General features: G+C 42.4%; 2 protein-coding genes across 2 annotated transcripts; both read left to right on the top strand.

Moving 5' to 3' along the window:
• The first annotated feature begins 3,138 nt into the window (after positions 1-3,138).
• On the top strand, positions 3,139-5,528 carry LOC123772708 (FMRFamide-related neuropeptides). The gene is made up of 4 exons (XM_069303644.1): positions 3,139-3,419; positions 3,823-3,867; positions 4,103-4,312; positions 4,701-5,528. Exons 1-4 carry the CDS (start codon positions 3,139-3,141, stop codon positions 5,266-5,268), a joined length of 1,104 nt encoding a protein of 367 aa, XP_069159745.1. The 3' UTR covers positions 5,269-5,528.
• Positions 5,529-12,046: 6,518 nt separating this feature from the next.
• LOC138351514 (FMRFamide neuropeptides-like) lies at positions 12,047-14,803 on the top strand. The gene is made up of 4 exons (XM_069303326.1): positions 12,047-12,345; positions 12,761-12,805; positions 13,101-13,310; positions 13,752-14,803. The coding sequence occupies exons 1-4, from the start codon at positions 12,065-12,067 to the stop codon at positions 14,314-14,316; spliced, it is 1,101 nt and encodes a 366-aa protein (XP_069159427.1). The 5' UTR covers positions 12,047-12,064; the 3' UTR covers positions 14,317-14,803.
• Positions 14,804-17,190: the final 2,387 nt, after the last annotated feature.

Genomic DNA, 17,190 nt, shown 5'->3' with positions numbered 1-17,190 from the left:
GCAACCATCAGTATAACACTAGGGGTTGTGAAGGAAGCAACCGTCTCTATAACACTAGGGGTTGTGAAGGAAGCAACCGTCACTATAACACTAGGGGTTGTGAAGGAAGCAACCGTCTCTATAACACTAGGGGTTGTGAAGGAAGAAACCGTCACTATAACACTAGGGGTTGTGAAGGAAGCAACCGTCACTATAACACTAGGGGTTGTGAAGGAAGCTACCGTCACTATAACACTAGGGGTTGTGAAGGAAGCAACCGTCTCTATAACACTAGGGGTTGTGAAGGAAGCAACCGTCACTATAACACTAGGGGTTGTGAAGGAAGCAACCGTCTCTATAACACTAGGGGTTGTGAAGGAAGAAACCGTCACTATAACACTAGGGGTTGTGAAGGAAGCAACCGTCACTATAACACTAGGGGTTGTGAAGGAAGCAACCATCTCTATAACACTAGGGGTTGTGAAGGAAGCAACCGTCACTATAACACTAGGGGTTGTGAAGGAAGCAACCGTCACTATAACACTAGGGGTTGTGAAGGAAGCTACCGTCACTATAACACTAGGGGTTGTGAAGGAAGCAACCGTCTCTATAACACTAGGGGTTGTGAAGGAAGCAACCGTCACTATAACACTAGGGGTTGTGAAGGAAGCAACCATCTCTATAACACTAGGGGTTGTGAAGGAAGCAACCGTCACTATAACACTAGGGGTTGTGAAGGAAGCAACCGTCTCTATAACACTAGGGGTTGTGAAGGAAGAAACCGTCTCTATAACACTAGGGGTTGTGAAGGAAGAGTACCGTCACTATAACACTAGGGGTTGTGAAGGAAGCTACCGTCACTATAACACTAGGGGTTGTGAAGGAAGCAACCGTCTCTATAACACTAGGGGTTGTGAAGGAAGAGTACCGTCACTATAACACTAGGGGTTGTGAAGGAAGCTACCGTCACTATAACACTATGGGTTGTGAAGGAAGAGTACCGTCACTATAACACTAGGGGTTGTGAAGGAAGCTACCGTCACTATGACTGTAGATGTTGTGAAGGAAGCAACCGTCACTATAACACTAGGGGTTGTGAAGGAAGCAACCGTCACTATAACACTAGGGGTTGTGAAGGAAGCAACCGTCTCTATAACACTAGGGGTTGTGAAGGAAGCAACCATCAGTATAACACTAGGGGTTGTGAAGGAAGCAACCGTCACTATAACACTAGGGGTTGTGAAGGAAGCAACCGTCACTATAACACTAGGGGTTGTGAAGGAAGCTACCGTCACTATAACACTAGGGGTTGTGAAGGAAGCAACCGTCTCTATAACACTAGGGGTTGTGAAGGAAGCAACCGTCACTATAACACTAGGGGTTGTGAAGGAAGCAACCGTCTCTATAACACTAGGGGTTGTGAAGGAAGCAACCGTCACTATAACACTAGGGGTTGTGAAGGAAGCTACCGTCACTATAACACTAGGGGTTGTGAAGGAAGCAACCGTCACTATAACACTAGGGGTTGTGAAGGAAGCTACCGTCACTATAACACTAGGGGTTGTGAAGGAAGCAACCGTCTCTATAACACTAGGGGTTGTGAAGGAAGCAACCGTCACTATAACACTAGGGGTTGTGAAGGAAGCAACCGTCTCTATAACACTAGGGGTTGTGAAGGAAGCAACCGTCACTATAACACTAGGGGTTGTGAAGGAAGCTACCGTCACTATAACACTAGGGGTTGTGAAGGAAGCAACCGTCACTATAACACTAGGGGTTGTGAAAGAAGCAACCGTCACTATAACACTAGGGGTTGTGAAGGAAGCAACCATCAGTATAACATTACTGGTGTTTTCTATTTTGTTTTAATATATATCTTGATAAGTTATATAATATTGTGATTCTGTGAGTGGGGCCTTTCTCGTGTTTCTCTATGTTATTATGTGTGAACACAATACAAAAGAACATAATAAAAGCGAGAAATCCAAACAGAAAGAAAATTTATTCAGAAAATTTAATTTAAATCGCAAACCTCTACGGCATACGAGCGATACATTTCATTAAGTATGAGTTTGGGTTTGGGTATATATTTCTAAAGCATTTAACTAACAACTTTGTGTAGAAATCATTATAAATTATATTTTGCAAGTCTTGTTGTAACAGAAACACGTAGGTGTACTTGACTGTCAACTATGGTGCTTCAAAATGATATCTATAAATGTGAATTATGTTAAAAGCATTAATTTAAATATCTAAAAAAGGGAATCAGAACAAATAAAAAATAATTGCATCAGAAAGACTTCGACCGCGTGTCTGATCGTCTCTGGTTAAAGATCGTCAGTGATGTTCATCTGAAGACACAAGCCGATCATTAAACCGGGAAGATGGTAATGTTGTCACCAGCTGTAAGGAAGGAACTGACCTTCTGGCGACCATTATACGTCCAAGACAAACGTTACTAATCCAGAACGAGTACCTAAATAGCCTAATGTAAGCACTAAGAATAAGTTTTTTGTAACATTTATTCAACAAGATGGAGAGAGAGAGAGAGAGAGAGAGAGAGAGAGAGAGAGAGAGAGAGAGAGAGAGAGAGAGAGAGAGAGAGAGAGAGAGAGAGAGAGAGAGAGAGAACTGAGACTTTTCATATCTACAAATAAGAGAAAGAAAAGACTGTATCAGGCCAATAAGGTGCCAAACGTATCCAATATCAGAGATGAACAATGACACTTTACCCCGGTAGGGGAGAGAGGAGACATGGTCGGTGGGCGGCCAATGGCCATGTAGGGGAAAAAGGGGGCGTGGTCAATAGTGGGCGGGGCAAGAGGCCAGGGGAGGTGATGGGAGTGTGGGAGTGTGGGTGGGTGGGGTTGTCAGAGGTTGATATAGGGCTTTCACCCAGCCACACCATCGCACTCTCACACACTACCATGACAAGGTAAGTCGCTCCTGCCTCCTCCAGACTGCTAGGAACCACTTAGCACACAGGAGTCCTGTGTGCTAGGAACCTCCAAGGTACTGGTGACTCCCTCCACACACACACACACATACACACACACACACACACACACACACACACACACACACACACACACACACACACACACACACACACACACACACAGTAACCAGTGTACTTCTCTCATCCTCAGGTCTTGCGTGATGCCTCTAGCAGCCTGGGTGTTACTGGCAACCTTTACCTGGTGTTCCTACGCCCACGCCGCCCATGCTGCCCCAGTCCCGCCCGTCGCAGCCGCCCTCAGCTCTCCCTCTCAAGGCTTCGGCTCCAACAACAGCGAAGACGACTCCGTAGCTCAGCCTGAGAAGAGATTACTCAAATATTTCCTCCCAGGAAGCCAGGCATGGATGGACGATGGCGGAGACTTGTACCCCATCAGTCAGGAGGGCTCCAAGAGAGCCTACAGCGATAGGAACTTCCTGAGGTGAGCATGTTATTGGTGTTGTTGTTGTTGATATTTGGACGAGGACGGCTCTTGTGTTATGATACTACTGAGGTGAGGAGGGAACCTGGAGGCTGGAGGGAGACAGAAAATGGGAGGTATGGTGTGAGAATGGGAAGTTGAAATTAGTGAGACTTTGGATGACTTTAAAGAAACATAATGGGAGGTATACGGTTCAGACAACATGGAGATTAAAGGCCAAGTTATGGGTGACAGTGAACTGGTTGATCATATATGATATGAGCCGAGTGATGATTGAGTATGTGTGTGTAATGTAAAGTGCTTCCGCTATGTCGAGCCCTAGTTCTTATTATATCTGTCGATGGTTTCTATGTCTTTATTTTCTTCCTCTTCATCATTAATCACCTTTGTGTTTCCTCTCCAGGTTTGGACGCAGCGATGTGGACAAGAGAAACCGTAATTTCCTCAGGTCCGTATTGTTGAAAAACTTCTTATTTCATAACATTCTTTTATAATATCTTTAAAATGGAAAGTCTTAATCTGATTTTGGAACGTTGCAAAATTATTTTGAAACTTATTTTGGAACTTAGCAGTTTAGTAGTTTTTGCGTATCAATTGTTAGCCCCTCGATATTTTGTTGTTAAATATTGACTTTCTTGTATGATGATACCCAGAAACATGCATAAATAACCTCGCTACCACAGGTTCGGACGCAGTGGTCTTGGTGACTACCACAACAGCGACGACGAGACTCTCAACGACTCCCTCGTGAAACGAAGCCGGAACTTCCTGAGGTTCGGAAGACCCGACATGGAGGACATGTTTGTCGTTGGAGGACCCATGGAGTTCTTAAACAGTCTGGAGGGTGAGGTGGTCAAGGACGACCTTCCCTTAGAGAAGCAGGCTGCATACAGGTAAGAAATGGGGCACCAGAGGTCAAAGTTAGATACAATTATTCCCATTACTTCTGTTTTGTTCAACACACGTCGAAGGGGCAAATATACATAGATATTTGGAGCTGAGTAGAAAGGAATGAAAATGGGATAGATCTTCTTGCAAATTCACCAGACCAGCACCATAATTGTGTGTAATAAGTTCAAAAAACAGTAGATACTAAAAATATGCCGCAGTGGAATGAATATATAGTGGACCCCAGATGTAACATATCATCCAGTCAGACCTCTCCACTGCTGGAGGTAGTTCCCGAGTCCTTTATCCTGTTCAAGTTGTCAGATATATTTTGTATATCAGAATTTCCTTCACACAATTCTCTATTTTATATTTACCATGTTTCTCCAGCAGACACGGTCGTAGCCGCAACTTCCTGAGATTTGGCCGCTCCGTGACCCGGCAGCTCAACGCCCAGTCTTGTGATGGCTGTGATGGACCCAAAACCCAAGGAAACAACCCCACACCCTCCTCTCCCACTCCGGTCCAGCCAAAGGCCTCTGCCAAGCATGACGTCGCTCACAAGATCGAGTCCTCAGAACCCAGGGAGAGCACTTCTCAGCGCATGAAGAGAGCAGCTGATCCAACCTTTAATGACTACGGGTCAATGTCATCCTACAGCCCCTCCTCCTGGGCCAGAAGATTCCAGCCTGAAGAAGAGATAATCACCGTGTCCTCAGAGGATCCACAGGACGTAAACAAACGCGCACTTGATCGTAACTTCCTGCGCTTCGGCCGTGATCGTAACTTCTTGCGCTTTGGCCGCAATCGTAACTTCCTCAGATTTGGCAAGCGGGACAGATCCAACGAATACCCGCCATCCTCGTCCTCCGAGTCCAGCGAGTCCCTGGTGGTGGTGAGTCCAGCTGAGTACTCCCGCAACGTGAGGGCGCCCCAGAGAAATTTCCTCAGGTTCGGTTGAGCTAGAGCAGGAAACCGACCACTACTCCTAAACCCCCGACCTTCTCTCGTTTCCTTAGTGACCTTGTCAACCCCTTAATATACCCGAGTACAGCCCAATTATAACCGCCCATGTTAGCAGCCATGTCGTTTAACATAAAGATGAATGATTCTTCCCATTATTTATGAATTAATAAGTCTCCTCATTAGATACAAAATAGTCGTGTACAGAAAACGAAGAGAATCGTCAAAATCTCAGTGACTATGAATTATTGGGAATATATGTACACATACGCCAATATTAACCTTCAAGTGTAAAAGTGTTGAACTACAATGGTTTGTGTGTATAACCAAAATAAGTAACACCCGTATGTGTTTGGGTGCCAGCGATGTATATACATTTATACAGAGTCTAAGAGAGGACAAGTCATCAGTGCTCGATTGTGGGTGTTCATACTTAGAAATTAACTTAAGTTATATGTGTAAATATTCATTTCCACTTTGAAAATCATTTATATGTGGAAATGCACATCTACCAATAGAAAACTTTTACAGTGAAATGAAGAAATATATTATTTACCTTAATTATCTTTTACGCATTTGAGGAAGACAAATGAGCAATTTATGGTGTACATACTAAAATACACTAAACATGTATATTGATAAAATGTAAAGAATGTATCATTTTTTTGCAAAGGCTGAACACCTGAAATGGTTATTAATTACTGTTTTTTTTCCTTTATGGTTTTGAAATTTTTTTATATACTTGAGCTGCGATATATTTTAGACCTGTAAATCTAGTCAATAAATGACCTTATAATATTAACTTCTTTTGATTACATAAAACCTATTAACTCACACAAATGTAAATCATCAATACATATTTACACTATAATGTATTTCTTATTTATATAAGTATAAAAACTTATCCGTACGAGCTTATTTGAGTTACTTTACGTACAGATTTGATGTTATACTATTGAAAGACAAGCGAGTGTTTGGAAAAAAAAGATTAACCAGATGAAAAAACAATTAATCTGTTAAAAAGAACAATTATTCTGATGAATAAACAATTGATCAAATTGACCGTTTCTTCGACCAATCGCACCTCTGCCAAGACGCATTAAAAAAGTATGATTAAGACTTTGAAAACAAAAAATTCAAAATCCAGCTAATATAAATTTTAGGTCATTTTGTTAGAATAGTTTTCTTTGGTTAGAATCGCGAACTTCTCTGATCTAAATACCCTCAGATATGCCATAGACAGGCAGATCGTGACCGGAATTACTGAACAATTCGGGCGATATATGCAGCTCCAACAGAGGTCTCTATACAGTCCAAGTCCTTGACACTAAACACCATCAACTTGTTGAAAGTTTCTGGTGGTGCTTTTAGAAGGAAGATTTACCGTCATTATGACAGTAGGAGTTGTGAAGGAAGATTTACCGTCATTATGACAGTAGGAGTTGTGAAGGAAGATTTACCGTCATTATGACAGTAGGAGTTGTGAAGGAAGATTTACCGTCATTATGACAGTAGGAGTTGTGAAGGAAGATTTACCGTCATTATGACAGTAGGAGTTGTGAAGGAAGATTTACCGTCATTATGACAGTAGGAGTTGTGAAGGAAGATTTACCGTCATTATGACAGTAGGAGTTGTGAAGGAAGATTTACCGTCATTATGACAGTAGGAGTTGTGAAGGAAGATTTACCGTCATTATGACAGTAGGAGTTGTGAAGGAAGATTTACCGTCATTATGACAGTAGGAGTTGTGAAGGAAGATTTACCGTCATTAAGACAGTATCGGTTGTGAGGAAACATATACCGTCACTATGATACTAGGGTTTGTGAAGGAAGCTACCGTCACTATGACAGTAGGGGTTGTGAAGGAAGCTACCGTCACTATGACAGTAGGGGTTTTGAAGGAAGAGTACCGTCACTATGACACTAGGGGTTGTGAGGGAAGAGTACCGTCACTATAACACTAAGGGTGGTGAAGGAGGCAACCGTCACTATAACACTAGGGGTTGTGAAGGAAGCTATCGTCACTATAACACTAGGGGTTGTGAAGGAAGCTACCGTCACTATAACACTAGGGGTTGTGAAGGAAGCTACCGTCACTATAACACTAGGGGTTGTGAAGGAAGCTACCGTCACTATAACACTAGGGGTTGTGAAGGAAGCTACAGTCACTATAACACTAGGGGTTGTGAAGGAAGCTATCGTCACTATAACACTAGGGGTTGTGAAGGAGGCAACCGTCTCTATAACACTAGGGGTTGTGAAGGAAGAGTACCGTCTCTATAACACTAGGGGTTGTGAAGGAAGAAACCGTCTCTATAACACTAGGGGTTGTGAAGGAAGAGTACCGTCACTATAACACTAGGGGTTGTGAAGGAAGCTACCGTCACTATAACACTAGGGGTTGTGAAGGAAGCAACCGTCACTATAACACTAGAGGTTGTGAAGGACGAGTACCGTCACTATAACACTTGGGGTTGTGAAGGACGAGTACCGTCACTATAACACTTGGGGTTGTGAAGGACGAGTACCGTCACTATAACACTAGGGGTTGTGAAGGACGAGTACCGTCACTATAACACTTGGGGTTGTGAAGGAAGCAACCGTCACTATAACACTAGGGGTTGTGAAGGAAGCTACCGTCACTATAACACTAGGGGTTGTGAAGGAAGCAACCGTCACTATAACACTAGGGGTTGTGAGAGAAGCAACCGTCACTATAACACTAGGGGTTGTGAAGGAAGCTACCGTCACTATAACACTAGGGGTTGTGAAGGAAGCAACCGTCACTATAACACTAGGGGTTGTGAAGGAAGCTACCGTCACTATAACACTAGGGGTTGTGAAGTAAGAGTATCGTCACTATAACACTAGGGGTTGTGAAGGAAGCAACCGTCACTATAACACTAGGGGTTGTGAAGTAAGAGTATCGTCACTATAACACTAGGGGTTGTGAAGGAAGCTACCGTCTCTATAACACTAGAGGTTGTGAAGGAAGCTACCGTCACTATAACACTAGGGGTTGTGAAGGAAGCAACCGTCACTATAACACTAGAGGTTGTGAAGGAAGCAACCGTCACTATAACACTAGGGGTTGTGAAGGAAGCAACCGTCACTATAACACTAGGGGTTGTGAAGGAAGCAACCGTCTCTATAACACTAGGGGTTGTGAAGGAAGCTACCGTCACTATAACACTAGGGGTTGTGAAGGAAGCAACCGTCACTATAACACTAGGGGTTGTGAAGGAAGCAACCATCAGTATAACACTAGGGGTTGTGAAGGAAGCAACCGTCACTATAACACTAGGGGTTGTGAAGGAAGCTACCGTCACTATAACACTAGGGGTTGTGAAGGAAGCTACCGTCACTATAACACTAGGGGTTGTGAAGGAAGCAACCGTCACTATAACACTAGGGGTTGTGAAGGAAGCTACCGTCACTATAACACTAGGGGTTGTGAAGGAAGAGTACCGTCACTATAACACTAGGGGTTGTGAAGGAAGCTACCGTCACTATAACACTAGAGGTTGTGAAGGAAGCTACCGTCACTATAACACTAGGGGTTGTGAAGGAAGCAACCGTCACTATAACACTAGGGGTTGTGAAGGAAGCAACCGTCACTATAACACTAGGGGTTGTGAAGGAAGCAACCGTCACTATAACACTAGGGGTTGTGAAGGAAGCAACCGTCACTATAACACTAGGGGTTGTGAAGGAAGCAACCGTCACTATAACACTAGAGGTTGTGAGAGAAGCTACCGTCACTATAACACTAGAGGTTGTGAAAGAAGCAACCGTCTCTATAACACTAGGGGTTGTGAAGGAAGCAACCGTCACTATAACACTAGGGGTTGTGAAGGAAGCTACCGTCACTATAACACTAGGGGTTGTGAAGGAAGCAACCGTCACTATAACACTAGAGGTTGTGAAGGAAGCTACCGTCACTATAACACTAGGGGTTGTGAAGGAAGCAACCGTCACTATAACACTAGGGGTTGTGAAGGAAGCAACCGTCACTATAACACTAGGGGTTGTGAAGGAAGCTACCGTCACTATAACACTAGGGGTTGTGAAGGAAGCTACCGTCACTATAACACTAGAGGTTGTGAAGGAAGCAACCATCAGTATAACATTACTGGTGTTTTCTATTTTGTTTTAATATATATCTTGATAAGTTATATAATATTGTGATTCTGTGAGTGGGGCCTTTCTCGTATTTCTCTATGTTATTATGTGTGAACACAATACAAAAGAACATAATAAAAGCGAGAAATCCAAACAGAAAGAAAATTTATTTAGAAAATTTAATTTAAATTACAAACCTCTACGGCATATGAGCGATACATTTCATTAAGTATGAGTTTGGGTTTGGGTATATATTTCTAAAGTATTTAACTAACAACTTTGGGTAGATATCATTATAAATTATATTTTGCAAGTCTTGTTGTAACAGAAACACGAAGGTGTACTTGACTGTCAACTATGGTGTTTCAAAATGAAATATATAAATGTGAATTATGTTAAAAGCATTAATTTAAATATCTCCAAAAGGGAATCAGAACAAATAAAAAATAATTGCATCAGAAAGACTTCGACCGCGTGTCTGATCGTCTCTGGTTAAAGATCGTCAGTGAAGTTCACCTGAAAACACAAGCCCATCATTGAACCGGGAAGATGGTAATGTTGTCACCAGCTGTAAGGAAGAAACTGACCTTCTGGCGACCATTATACGTCCAAGACAAACCTTACTAATCCAGAACGAGTACCTAAATAGCCTAATGTAAGCACTAGGTATAAGTTTTTTGTAACATTTATTGAACAAGATGGAGAGAGAGAGAGAGAGAGAGAGAGAGAGAGAGAGAGAGAGAGAGAGAGAGAGAGAGAGAGAGAGAGAGAGAGAGAGAGAGAGAGAGAGAGAGAACAGAAAGACTATTCATATTTACAAATAAGAGAGAAATAAGAGCCGGTATCAGGCCAATAAGGTGCCAAACGTATCCAATATCAGAGATGAACAATGACACTTCACCCCGGTAGGGGAGAGAGGAGACATGGTCGGTGGGCGGCCAATGGCCATGTAGGGGAAAAAAGGGGGCGTGGTCAATAGTAGGCGGGGCAAGAGGGCAGGGGTGGTGATGGGAGTGTGGGAGTGTGGGTGGGTGGGGTTGTCGGAGGTTGATATAGGGCTCTCACCCAGCCACACCATCGCACTCTCACACACTACCATGACAAGGTAAGTCGCTCCTGCCTCCTCCAGACTGCTAGGAACCACCTAGCACACAGGGGCCAGATTCACGAAGCAGTTACGCAAGCACTTACGAACCTGTACATCTTTCCTCAATCTTTGACGGCTTTGGTTACATTTATTAAACAGTTTACAAGCATGAAAACTTCCCGATCAACTGCTGTTATTGTTATAAACAGCCTCCTGGTGCTTCGGAGCTCATTAACTGTTTAATAATTGTAAACAAAGCTGCCAAAGATTGAGAAAATATGGACAGGTTCGTATGTGCTTGCGTAACAGCTTCGTGAATCTGGGCCCCTGGAGTCACAGGTAACTTCTGTGTACTAGGAACCTTCAAGGTGCTGGACACCTGTAAGGCAACCCGTCCTCTTACAAATTAAATTACTTTTCGCTCGTATGCGCTCGCAGGCTAAAAATCGACGTAATTCAAAATTAAATCGGCTCCCTAGAGTGATGTACTGTCCTATTTTCTGTTTTGGGTCCTCTAGCTTAGACTGTTAGGTTAGGTTAGGTTAGGTTAGGTTAGGTTAGGAGAGATGAAACTTCATATTAACGGTTTTCATGACGTTTTGAAACCTTAGGAGAACTTTCTAGGTAATTTGTAAGAAGACGGGTTATGTAAGGTGGTTGAGCTCTTGGGTCTAGGACACCTGTGAGGTACTAGGTGATTCTAATGTAATGGGAACATCGCTTTACAGCAATTTACTATCAATTACGTATATGTGTTGATACCATCTGGGGCTTACTCTCTATGCCTAAGGATAGTGAGAACTAGCATCTGGGTCTACACTCGCAGCTGCTGATATGCTTGGTGCCTTTATTCCTGTAAACTTTCTTATACTCTGTTGTAATTGGTCATAAAACCAGGAGGGAGGGAATTATCAGGGGAAAGACCCAAGCCATTATGACAATATAGCACTTGTGAGAGGTCAGGATAAGGTTTAGGGATGGGACGAGGGGAAAGGAATGGACTGGAAGACTTTTTCCAAGACCTTTGCCTGCAGTTCGTTCCTCTCACCATTTACTGTCTGGCATCTCGTTATATTTCCGCTCATTTGGAATAGACTCTGAATATTCACCGCGTCTTTTTCCAACTGTATCTTGGTCATCGTTCTTCTCTTGATGTGTCGTTTTGTTGAGTTATTTTAACTAGTCTTCATGACAATATGTTTTATCTGGCAATAGTTTGGTAGTGAATCTCTGGATTCTCTCGACTTTCTAATTCGCAACATAGATTATCCCATGTCAGTGCTGCATATTCTAGAGCTATTATAACGTAGGTTGAGTACAGTGTCCTGCGTAGATCCCTCCGTCAATGAAACTGGTGTTCTTGCCACAGTTAATCCTCATGTGTCTCTGATGCCTGTAGCTGCCTCCCTCTTATGGTACAGCGCCCCCTGACACCCCTCTCCACTTTCTCTGTTTTATTACTTTAAGAAACTTTACTAACACAAGCTTCACACACACACACACACACACACACACACACACATACACACACACACACACACACACAGTAACCAGTGTACTTCTCTCATCCCCAGGTCTTGCGTGATGCCTCTAGCAGCCTGGGTGTTACTGGCAACCTTTACCTGGTGTTCCTACGCCCACGCCGCCCATGCTGCCCCAGTCCCGCCCGTCGCAGCCGCCCTCAGCTCTCCCTCTCAGGGCTTCGGCTCCAACAACAGCGAAGACGACTTCGTAGCTCAGCCTGAGAAGAGATTACTCAAATATTTCCTCCCAGGAAGCCAGGCATGGATGGACGATGGCGGAGACTTGTACCCCATCAGTCAGGAGGGCTCCAAGAGAGCCTACAGCGATAGGAACTTCCTGAGGTGAGCATGTTGCTGTTGCTGACTGGAGGGTGGCGACGACCCGTGGATCTAACTCTACTGAGGTGACGAAGGGAGCCGGTGGCTAGAGCAACGCACAAAACTAGAGCATTGTGTGAGAATAGGAAGCTGAAATTAGGGATTGTTTCTGGATGACTTATGAGAGAGAATGGGCGGTTGAGGTATGAGATAACATGGAGATTGAAGCCCAAGTTATGGGTGGTAGTGAGTGTAGCAATAAATGGAAGTTTGCATTTCATGGTGTTGAAGAATGGCCAAGTGCTGGTTGATGATACTGAGTGGGTTTGATCTAAAGTGATTCTGATTTGTCTAGTTCTTATTGATGTTATATATGGCGATGATTTTGGTGTCTTCGTGTTCTTCACCTTCATAAATCACCTTCCCATTTCCTCTCCAGGTTTGGACGCAGCGACGTGGAGAAAAGAAATCGTAATTTCCTCAGGTCCGTATTGTTGAAAAACTTCTTATTTCTTAAGATTCATTAATAACATTTTGTTAAACACTGAAAGTTTGTCTGTAACTTTTCAAATATTTAGTGATGCCTAATTTGGAACATGAGATTTTATAACTAGTTTAGCGAAGAATGTAATAATTAGTGTATATATATATTGTTTAATTTAATTCAGTGATTTAGACGTTGCTTTGCTTCTCATGTGTTATTGTCTGTATTCTTTCATATATTGACTTTCTTGAGTGAAGATTCCCAGGAACATGCATAAATAGCCTCGCTACCACAGGTTTGGACGCAGTGATCTTGGTGACTACGACAACAGCGACGACGAGACTCTCAACGACTCCCTTGAGAAACGAAGCCGGAACTTTCTGAGGTTCGGAAGACCTGACATGGAGGACATGTTTGTCGCAGGAGGACCCATGGAGTTCTTAGCTAGCCTCGAGGGTGACGCAGTCAAGCAGGACCATCCCATCGGGAAGCAGACGGCATACAGGTGAGAAATGAGAAACCATTTCCAAACGACTCCGAACAGAGAAGTTTTGTTGAGGACATGTAACAGGTGCAAATACAGATTTTGTTGAAAATACGTCGTTAGTTTGAGGTTAGTGTGTAGCGGGGTTAAAAATACGTCGTTAGTTTGAGGTTAGTGTGTAGCGGGGTTAAAAATACGTCGTTAGTTTGAGGTTAGTGTGTAGCGGGGTTAAAACACTACAAAACTTCACATACAGGAACCAAATCCAATAGATATATATCAATGGCTTCAATATATAGTAGATCTCGATGTAACGTGTTTTTTCTTGAGACTCGTGCAGATTACACTGCTGCAGTTCCTGAGTCATCTATCCTGTTAGAGTAATCAGACATTTGTCTTTGATTCACAGAGTATCGTCTACATGCTTCAGTATTATGCACTTACTGTGTCTTTCTCTGACAGACACGGTCGTGGTGGTCGCAACTTCTTACGGTTTGGCCGCTCAGTCGATCGTCAGCTCAACGCCCTGTCCTGTAATGGCTGTGGAGGTCACAAACCCCCAGGAATCAAACCCACCACACCCATCCCTGTCCAGTCCATGGTCCCCGCCAAGCAAGACATCGCCCACACCATCGAGTCCCCAGAATCCGATGACAGCACTTCTCAGCGCATGAAGAGAGCCGCTGGTCCAACCGCTAATGACTACGGGTCAATGTCATCCTACAGCCCCTCCTCCTGGGCCAGAGGATTCCAGCCTGAAGAAGAGATAATCACCGTGTCCTCAGAGGATCCACTGGACGTAAACAAACGCGCACTTGATCGTAACTTCCTGCGCTTCGGCCGTGATCGTAACTTCCTGCGCTTCGGCCGAGATCGTAACTTCCTCAGATTTGGCAAGCGGGACAGATCCAACGAATACCCGCCATCCTCGCCCTCCGAGTCCAGCGAGTCCCTGGTGGCGGTGAGTCCAGCTGAGTACTCCCGCAACGTGAGAGCGCCCCAGAGAAATTTCCTCAGGTTTGGCTGAACTGGAAGACGAGTCTAATTTCCTCCCCTTAGGGTTCTGACCTTCCTTCGTCCCCATAATGACCTTATCAACCCAATGAACCCCACATTATATACAAGTATAACCCGCCTGTGTCAGCAACCATATTATTTAACATGACGGATAATTCTGCTCAATAGTCTTCATTCACAATGTTGTCGCTTACAGAAAACGGAGAAGAGAATAGTGAAAAACAGCGATGATGAAGCATTGCGAATTTATTTATACAATTATTTAAAGTATATTTGTAAATGCACTCTTGTTCATAGGTTATAATCTGGATCAACTTTACAATTAAATTTTTTTTTTTAAGTTTCGCAGAAGTCATTTTTTTGTGTGTTTTCCTAATTGTGTCGTAGACAAGTCGTGTAAATAATTTAACTAAAGAACATTTAGTTTATATATTTAATAAAATGTAGATCTAACGATTTATTCAAATCATGAAAACCTGCAGAGTTTTTTTATTATATGTTTCAAAGCGTTTTTATTTATGTGTTTTAAAAGTCTAAAAGTTTTATTAAGAATTTGTTTTTATTTGATGTATATTAATAAATACTGATGCTGTGATATCTTGGAGACCAGTTATGAGAGTCAATAAATGACCTGAAGTTATTGTATACTTTTAATTGCTTGGCCTTTAACACTAATATCCCACAAATCCAGACACGTTTATAACAGGAAGTGTAGATGCAAGTGAGTATGTATGTAATTAGAAGGTGAGCATAGTAGGGCACTATATCACACTCATTGTCTACAATGGGAACCAATCACTCTCTGGTCAGACGAGAAGGCCCAGGCCAAGCCCTGTAGTAGGTTCTCACTCAGGTTTGAGCCAAGTTTATCACCATTCCTCCACCTAGATTTAACCCCTAGTATGACACCAGGCCTCCACGAAGATTTAGGCCTAGTCTGGCACTAAGCTTCCATTAACATTTAGGACAAGTTGCCAATATTAACAACGGCTTCATTCTCCCAGAACTGACGTTTCTGAAGCTCTGGTTCCTCTGTGCATCCAGAGTCCGTATTTAACAGTATTTAATAATTTGAATATTTACTTTCATCAATTTATTACCCCAATTTATTTTTCAGAATCATCAAGGCTTAAATTTCCACCAGCTTTATCTCTTTTTCACTTATTATATCATCAGAAACATTCTTCCTCATTAATAATCAAACTCAAGTTCCCTTCGCCAGTTTTATATATATATATATATATATATATATATATATATATATATATATATATATATATATATATATATATAATATATATATATATATATATATATATATATATATATATATATATATATATATATATATATATATATATATATATATATATGAGGCAGATGTAGACAAATAGGGATTGCATGGCCTGCAATATGGAAAATCAGGCGGTTGGCACTCACGACACGACGAAGTCAATGACATCATTAAGAGGAGCCTTGCCTCTGCCCAGTGTCCAGCAGTGTCCATCCTGAGCTCTCAGCCACAGCTCAGGATGGAAGCAAGTCGATGAAGAACTCTGTAGGGTAAGGCAGGTCCTAGTCAACAACGGCTTCTCCAATGGTTTCGTTGAAGACATCATAAAAAGAAAGGTGAAACGCCATGCAACCTCTGAAGAGACAACTAACACAACACCTATACCCCCTATTAGACTATTTTACAGGAACTTCTTTTCCACAGCTCATAAAACGGAGGAAAGGGTCCTCAAAGATATTATTAATAGGAACGTTATCCATACAGACAAAAATCAGAAGATACAATTGACGATTCATTATAAAACCAAAAAAACGGCCAGCCTTCTCATGAAAAACTCTCCAGACACAAAGGAGAACGCTTTAAAAGAGACCAATGTCGTCTATGCCTTCAAATGCCCACTTGGGGACTGTAAGCCCCTAAGAACTCAGTATATAGGCAAGACAACATCTCTTTCCAGGCGATTAACAATGCATAAACAACAGGGCTCCATTAAGGAACATATATTCTCTTCCCACAACCAGACCATCACCAGAGAAGTCTTAACAAACAACACAAAAATCATCGATAGATACAGTGATAGCAGGCGGCTCGACATCTGCGAGGCACCACACATCAAAAAGTCAACACCAGCAATCAACAGCCAATTAATGCACAATTATATTCTACCCACTTCAAGACTCTGTACCAATATAGAAGCATCAAGAGGAAGTATGGGCCAATAGGCCCTTTGCAGTTACTTCCATTCTTCCCTCTCTTTTATCCAATTAATACCCATTGTTCCGTGTTCTGTCTTGTGTTGGTCAAAAGTTTGTTCACCTCATCCAAAACTGTTGCAACATATCACCTCACCCAAATGCGAGTATATAAGACAAGCTGTTTAGTGTTAGCATAAGTAAAACTCTGCTTAGTGTTTTCAGGTTACAGTTGTGTGTGTAAACTAAAGTCTTTGAAAATGTAATAAGTTATTACGAAATGCGTTCAAGCGTCGCGACAGACTATAAATAAAAATTAATTTTAGAGAATTGATTTTTCAATTACCATCAACAGTAAAAAGAAACATTAGAAGTATCGAGAAAATTCGTGTTAGAATGATTAATCTTACTTTTTCGGTCATATTTAACAACATATATATATATATATATATCAATCTTGCGAACAAGATTGAATGGTCCCTAAGCCATATGCAACTGAAAACTCCACACCCCAGAAGTATTCGAACCCAGACAGCCAGGAGCACTATGCACCTTGGCGTACCTGGTACCTTAACCACTGACCAGAGGGTGGTTGGCTCCTATTGTAGACTATATGTGTAATATAGTGCCCTACGATGCTCATCTTTTAATTACATACTCATTAGCATCTACCTTCCTG

This window comes from Procambarus clarkii, chromosome 50, assembly GCF_040958095.1.
Source record: "Procambarus clarkii isolate CNS0578487 chromosome 50, FALCON_Pclarkii_2.0, whole genome shotgun sequence".
In the NCBI taxonomy this organism is placed as follows: Eukaryota; Metazoa; Arthropoda; class Malacostraca; order Decapoda; family Cambaridae; genus Procambarus; species Procambarus clarkii.
The sequence above is the reverse complement of the archived record's forward strand: the minus strand, read 5'-3'. Positions and strand labels throughout refer to the sequence as shown.

Bases quoted from the DNA above. Each gene is read 5' to 3' on its own strand.
- LOC138351514 (XM_069303326.1), top strand. From the start codon at position 12,065: ATGCCTCTAGCAGCCTGGGTGTTACTGGCAACCTTTACCTGGTGTTCC. The intron at 12,346-12,760 runs GTGAGCATGTTG...TTTCCTCTCCAG, and splicing joins AGCGATAGGAACTTCCTGAG to GTTTGGACGCAGCGACGTGG. The intron at 13,311-13,751 runs GTGAGAAATGAG...TTTCTCTGACAG, and splicing joins GGGAAGCAGACGGCATACAG to ACACGGTCGTGGTGGTCGCA.
- LOC123772708 (XM_069303644.1), top strand. From the start codon at position 3,139: ATGCCTCTAGCAGCCTGGGTGTTACTGGCAACCTTTACCTGGTGTTCC. The intron at 3,868-4,102 runs GTCCGTATTGTT...TCGCTACCACAG, and splicing joins AGAAACCGTAATTTCCTCAG to GTTCGGACGCAGTGGTCTTG. The intron at 4,313-4,700 runs GTAAGAAATGGG...TTTCTCCAGCAG, and splicing joins GAGAAGCAGGCTGCATACAG to ACACGGTCGTAGCCGCAACT.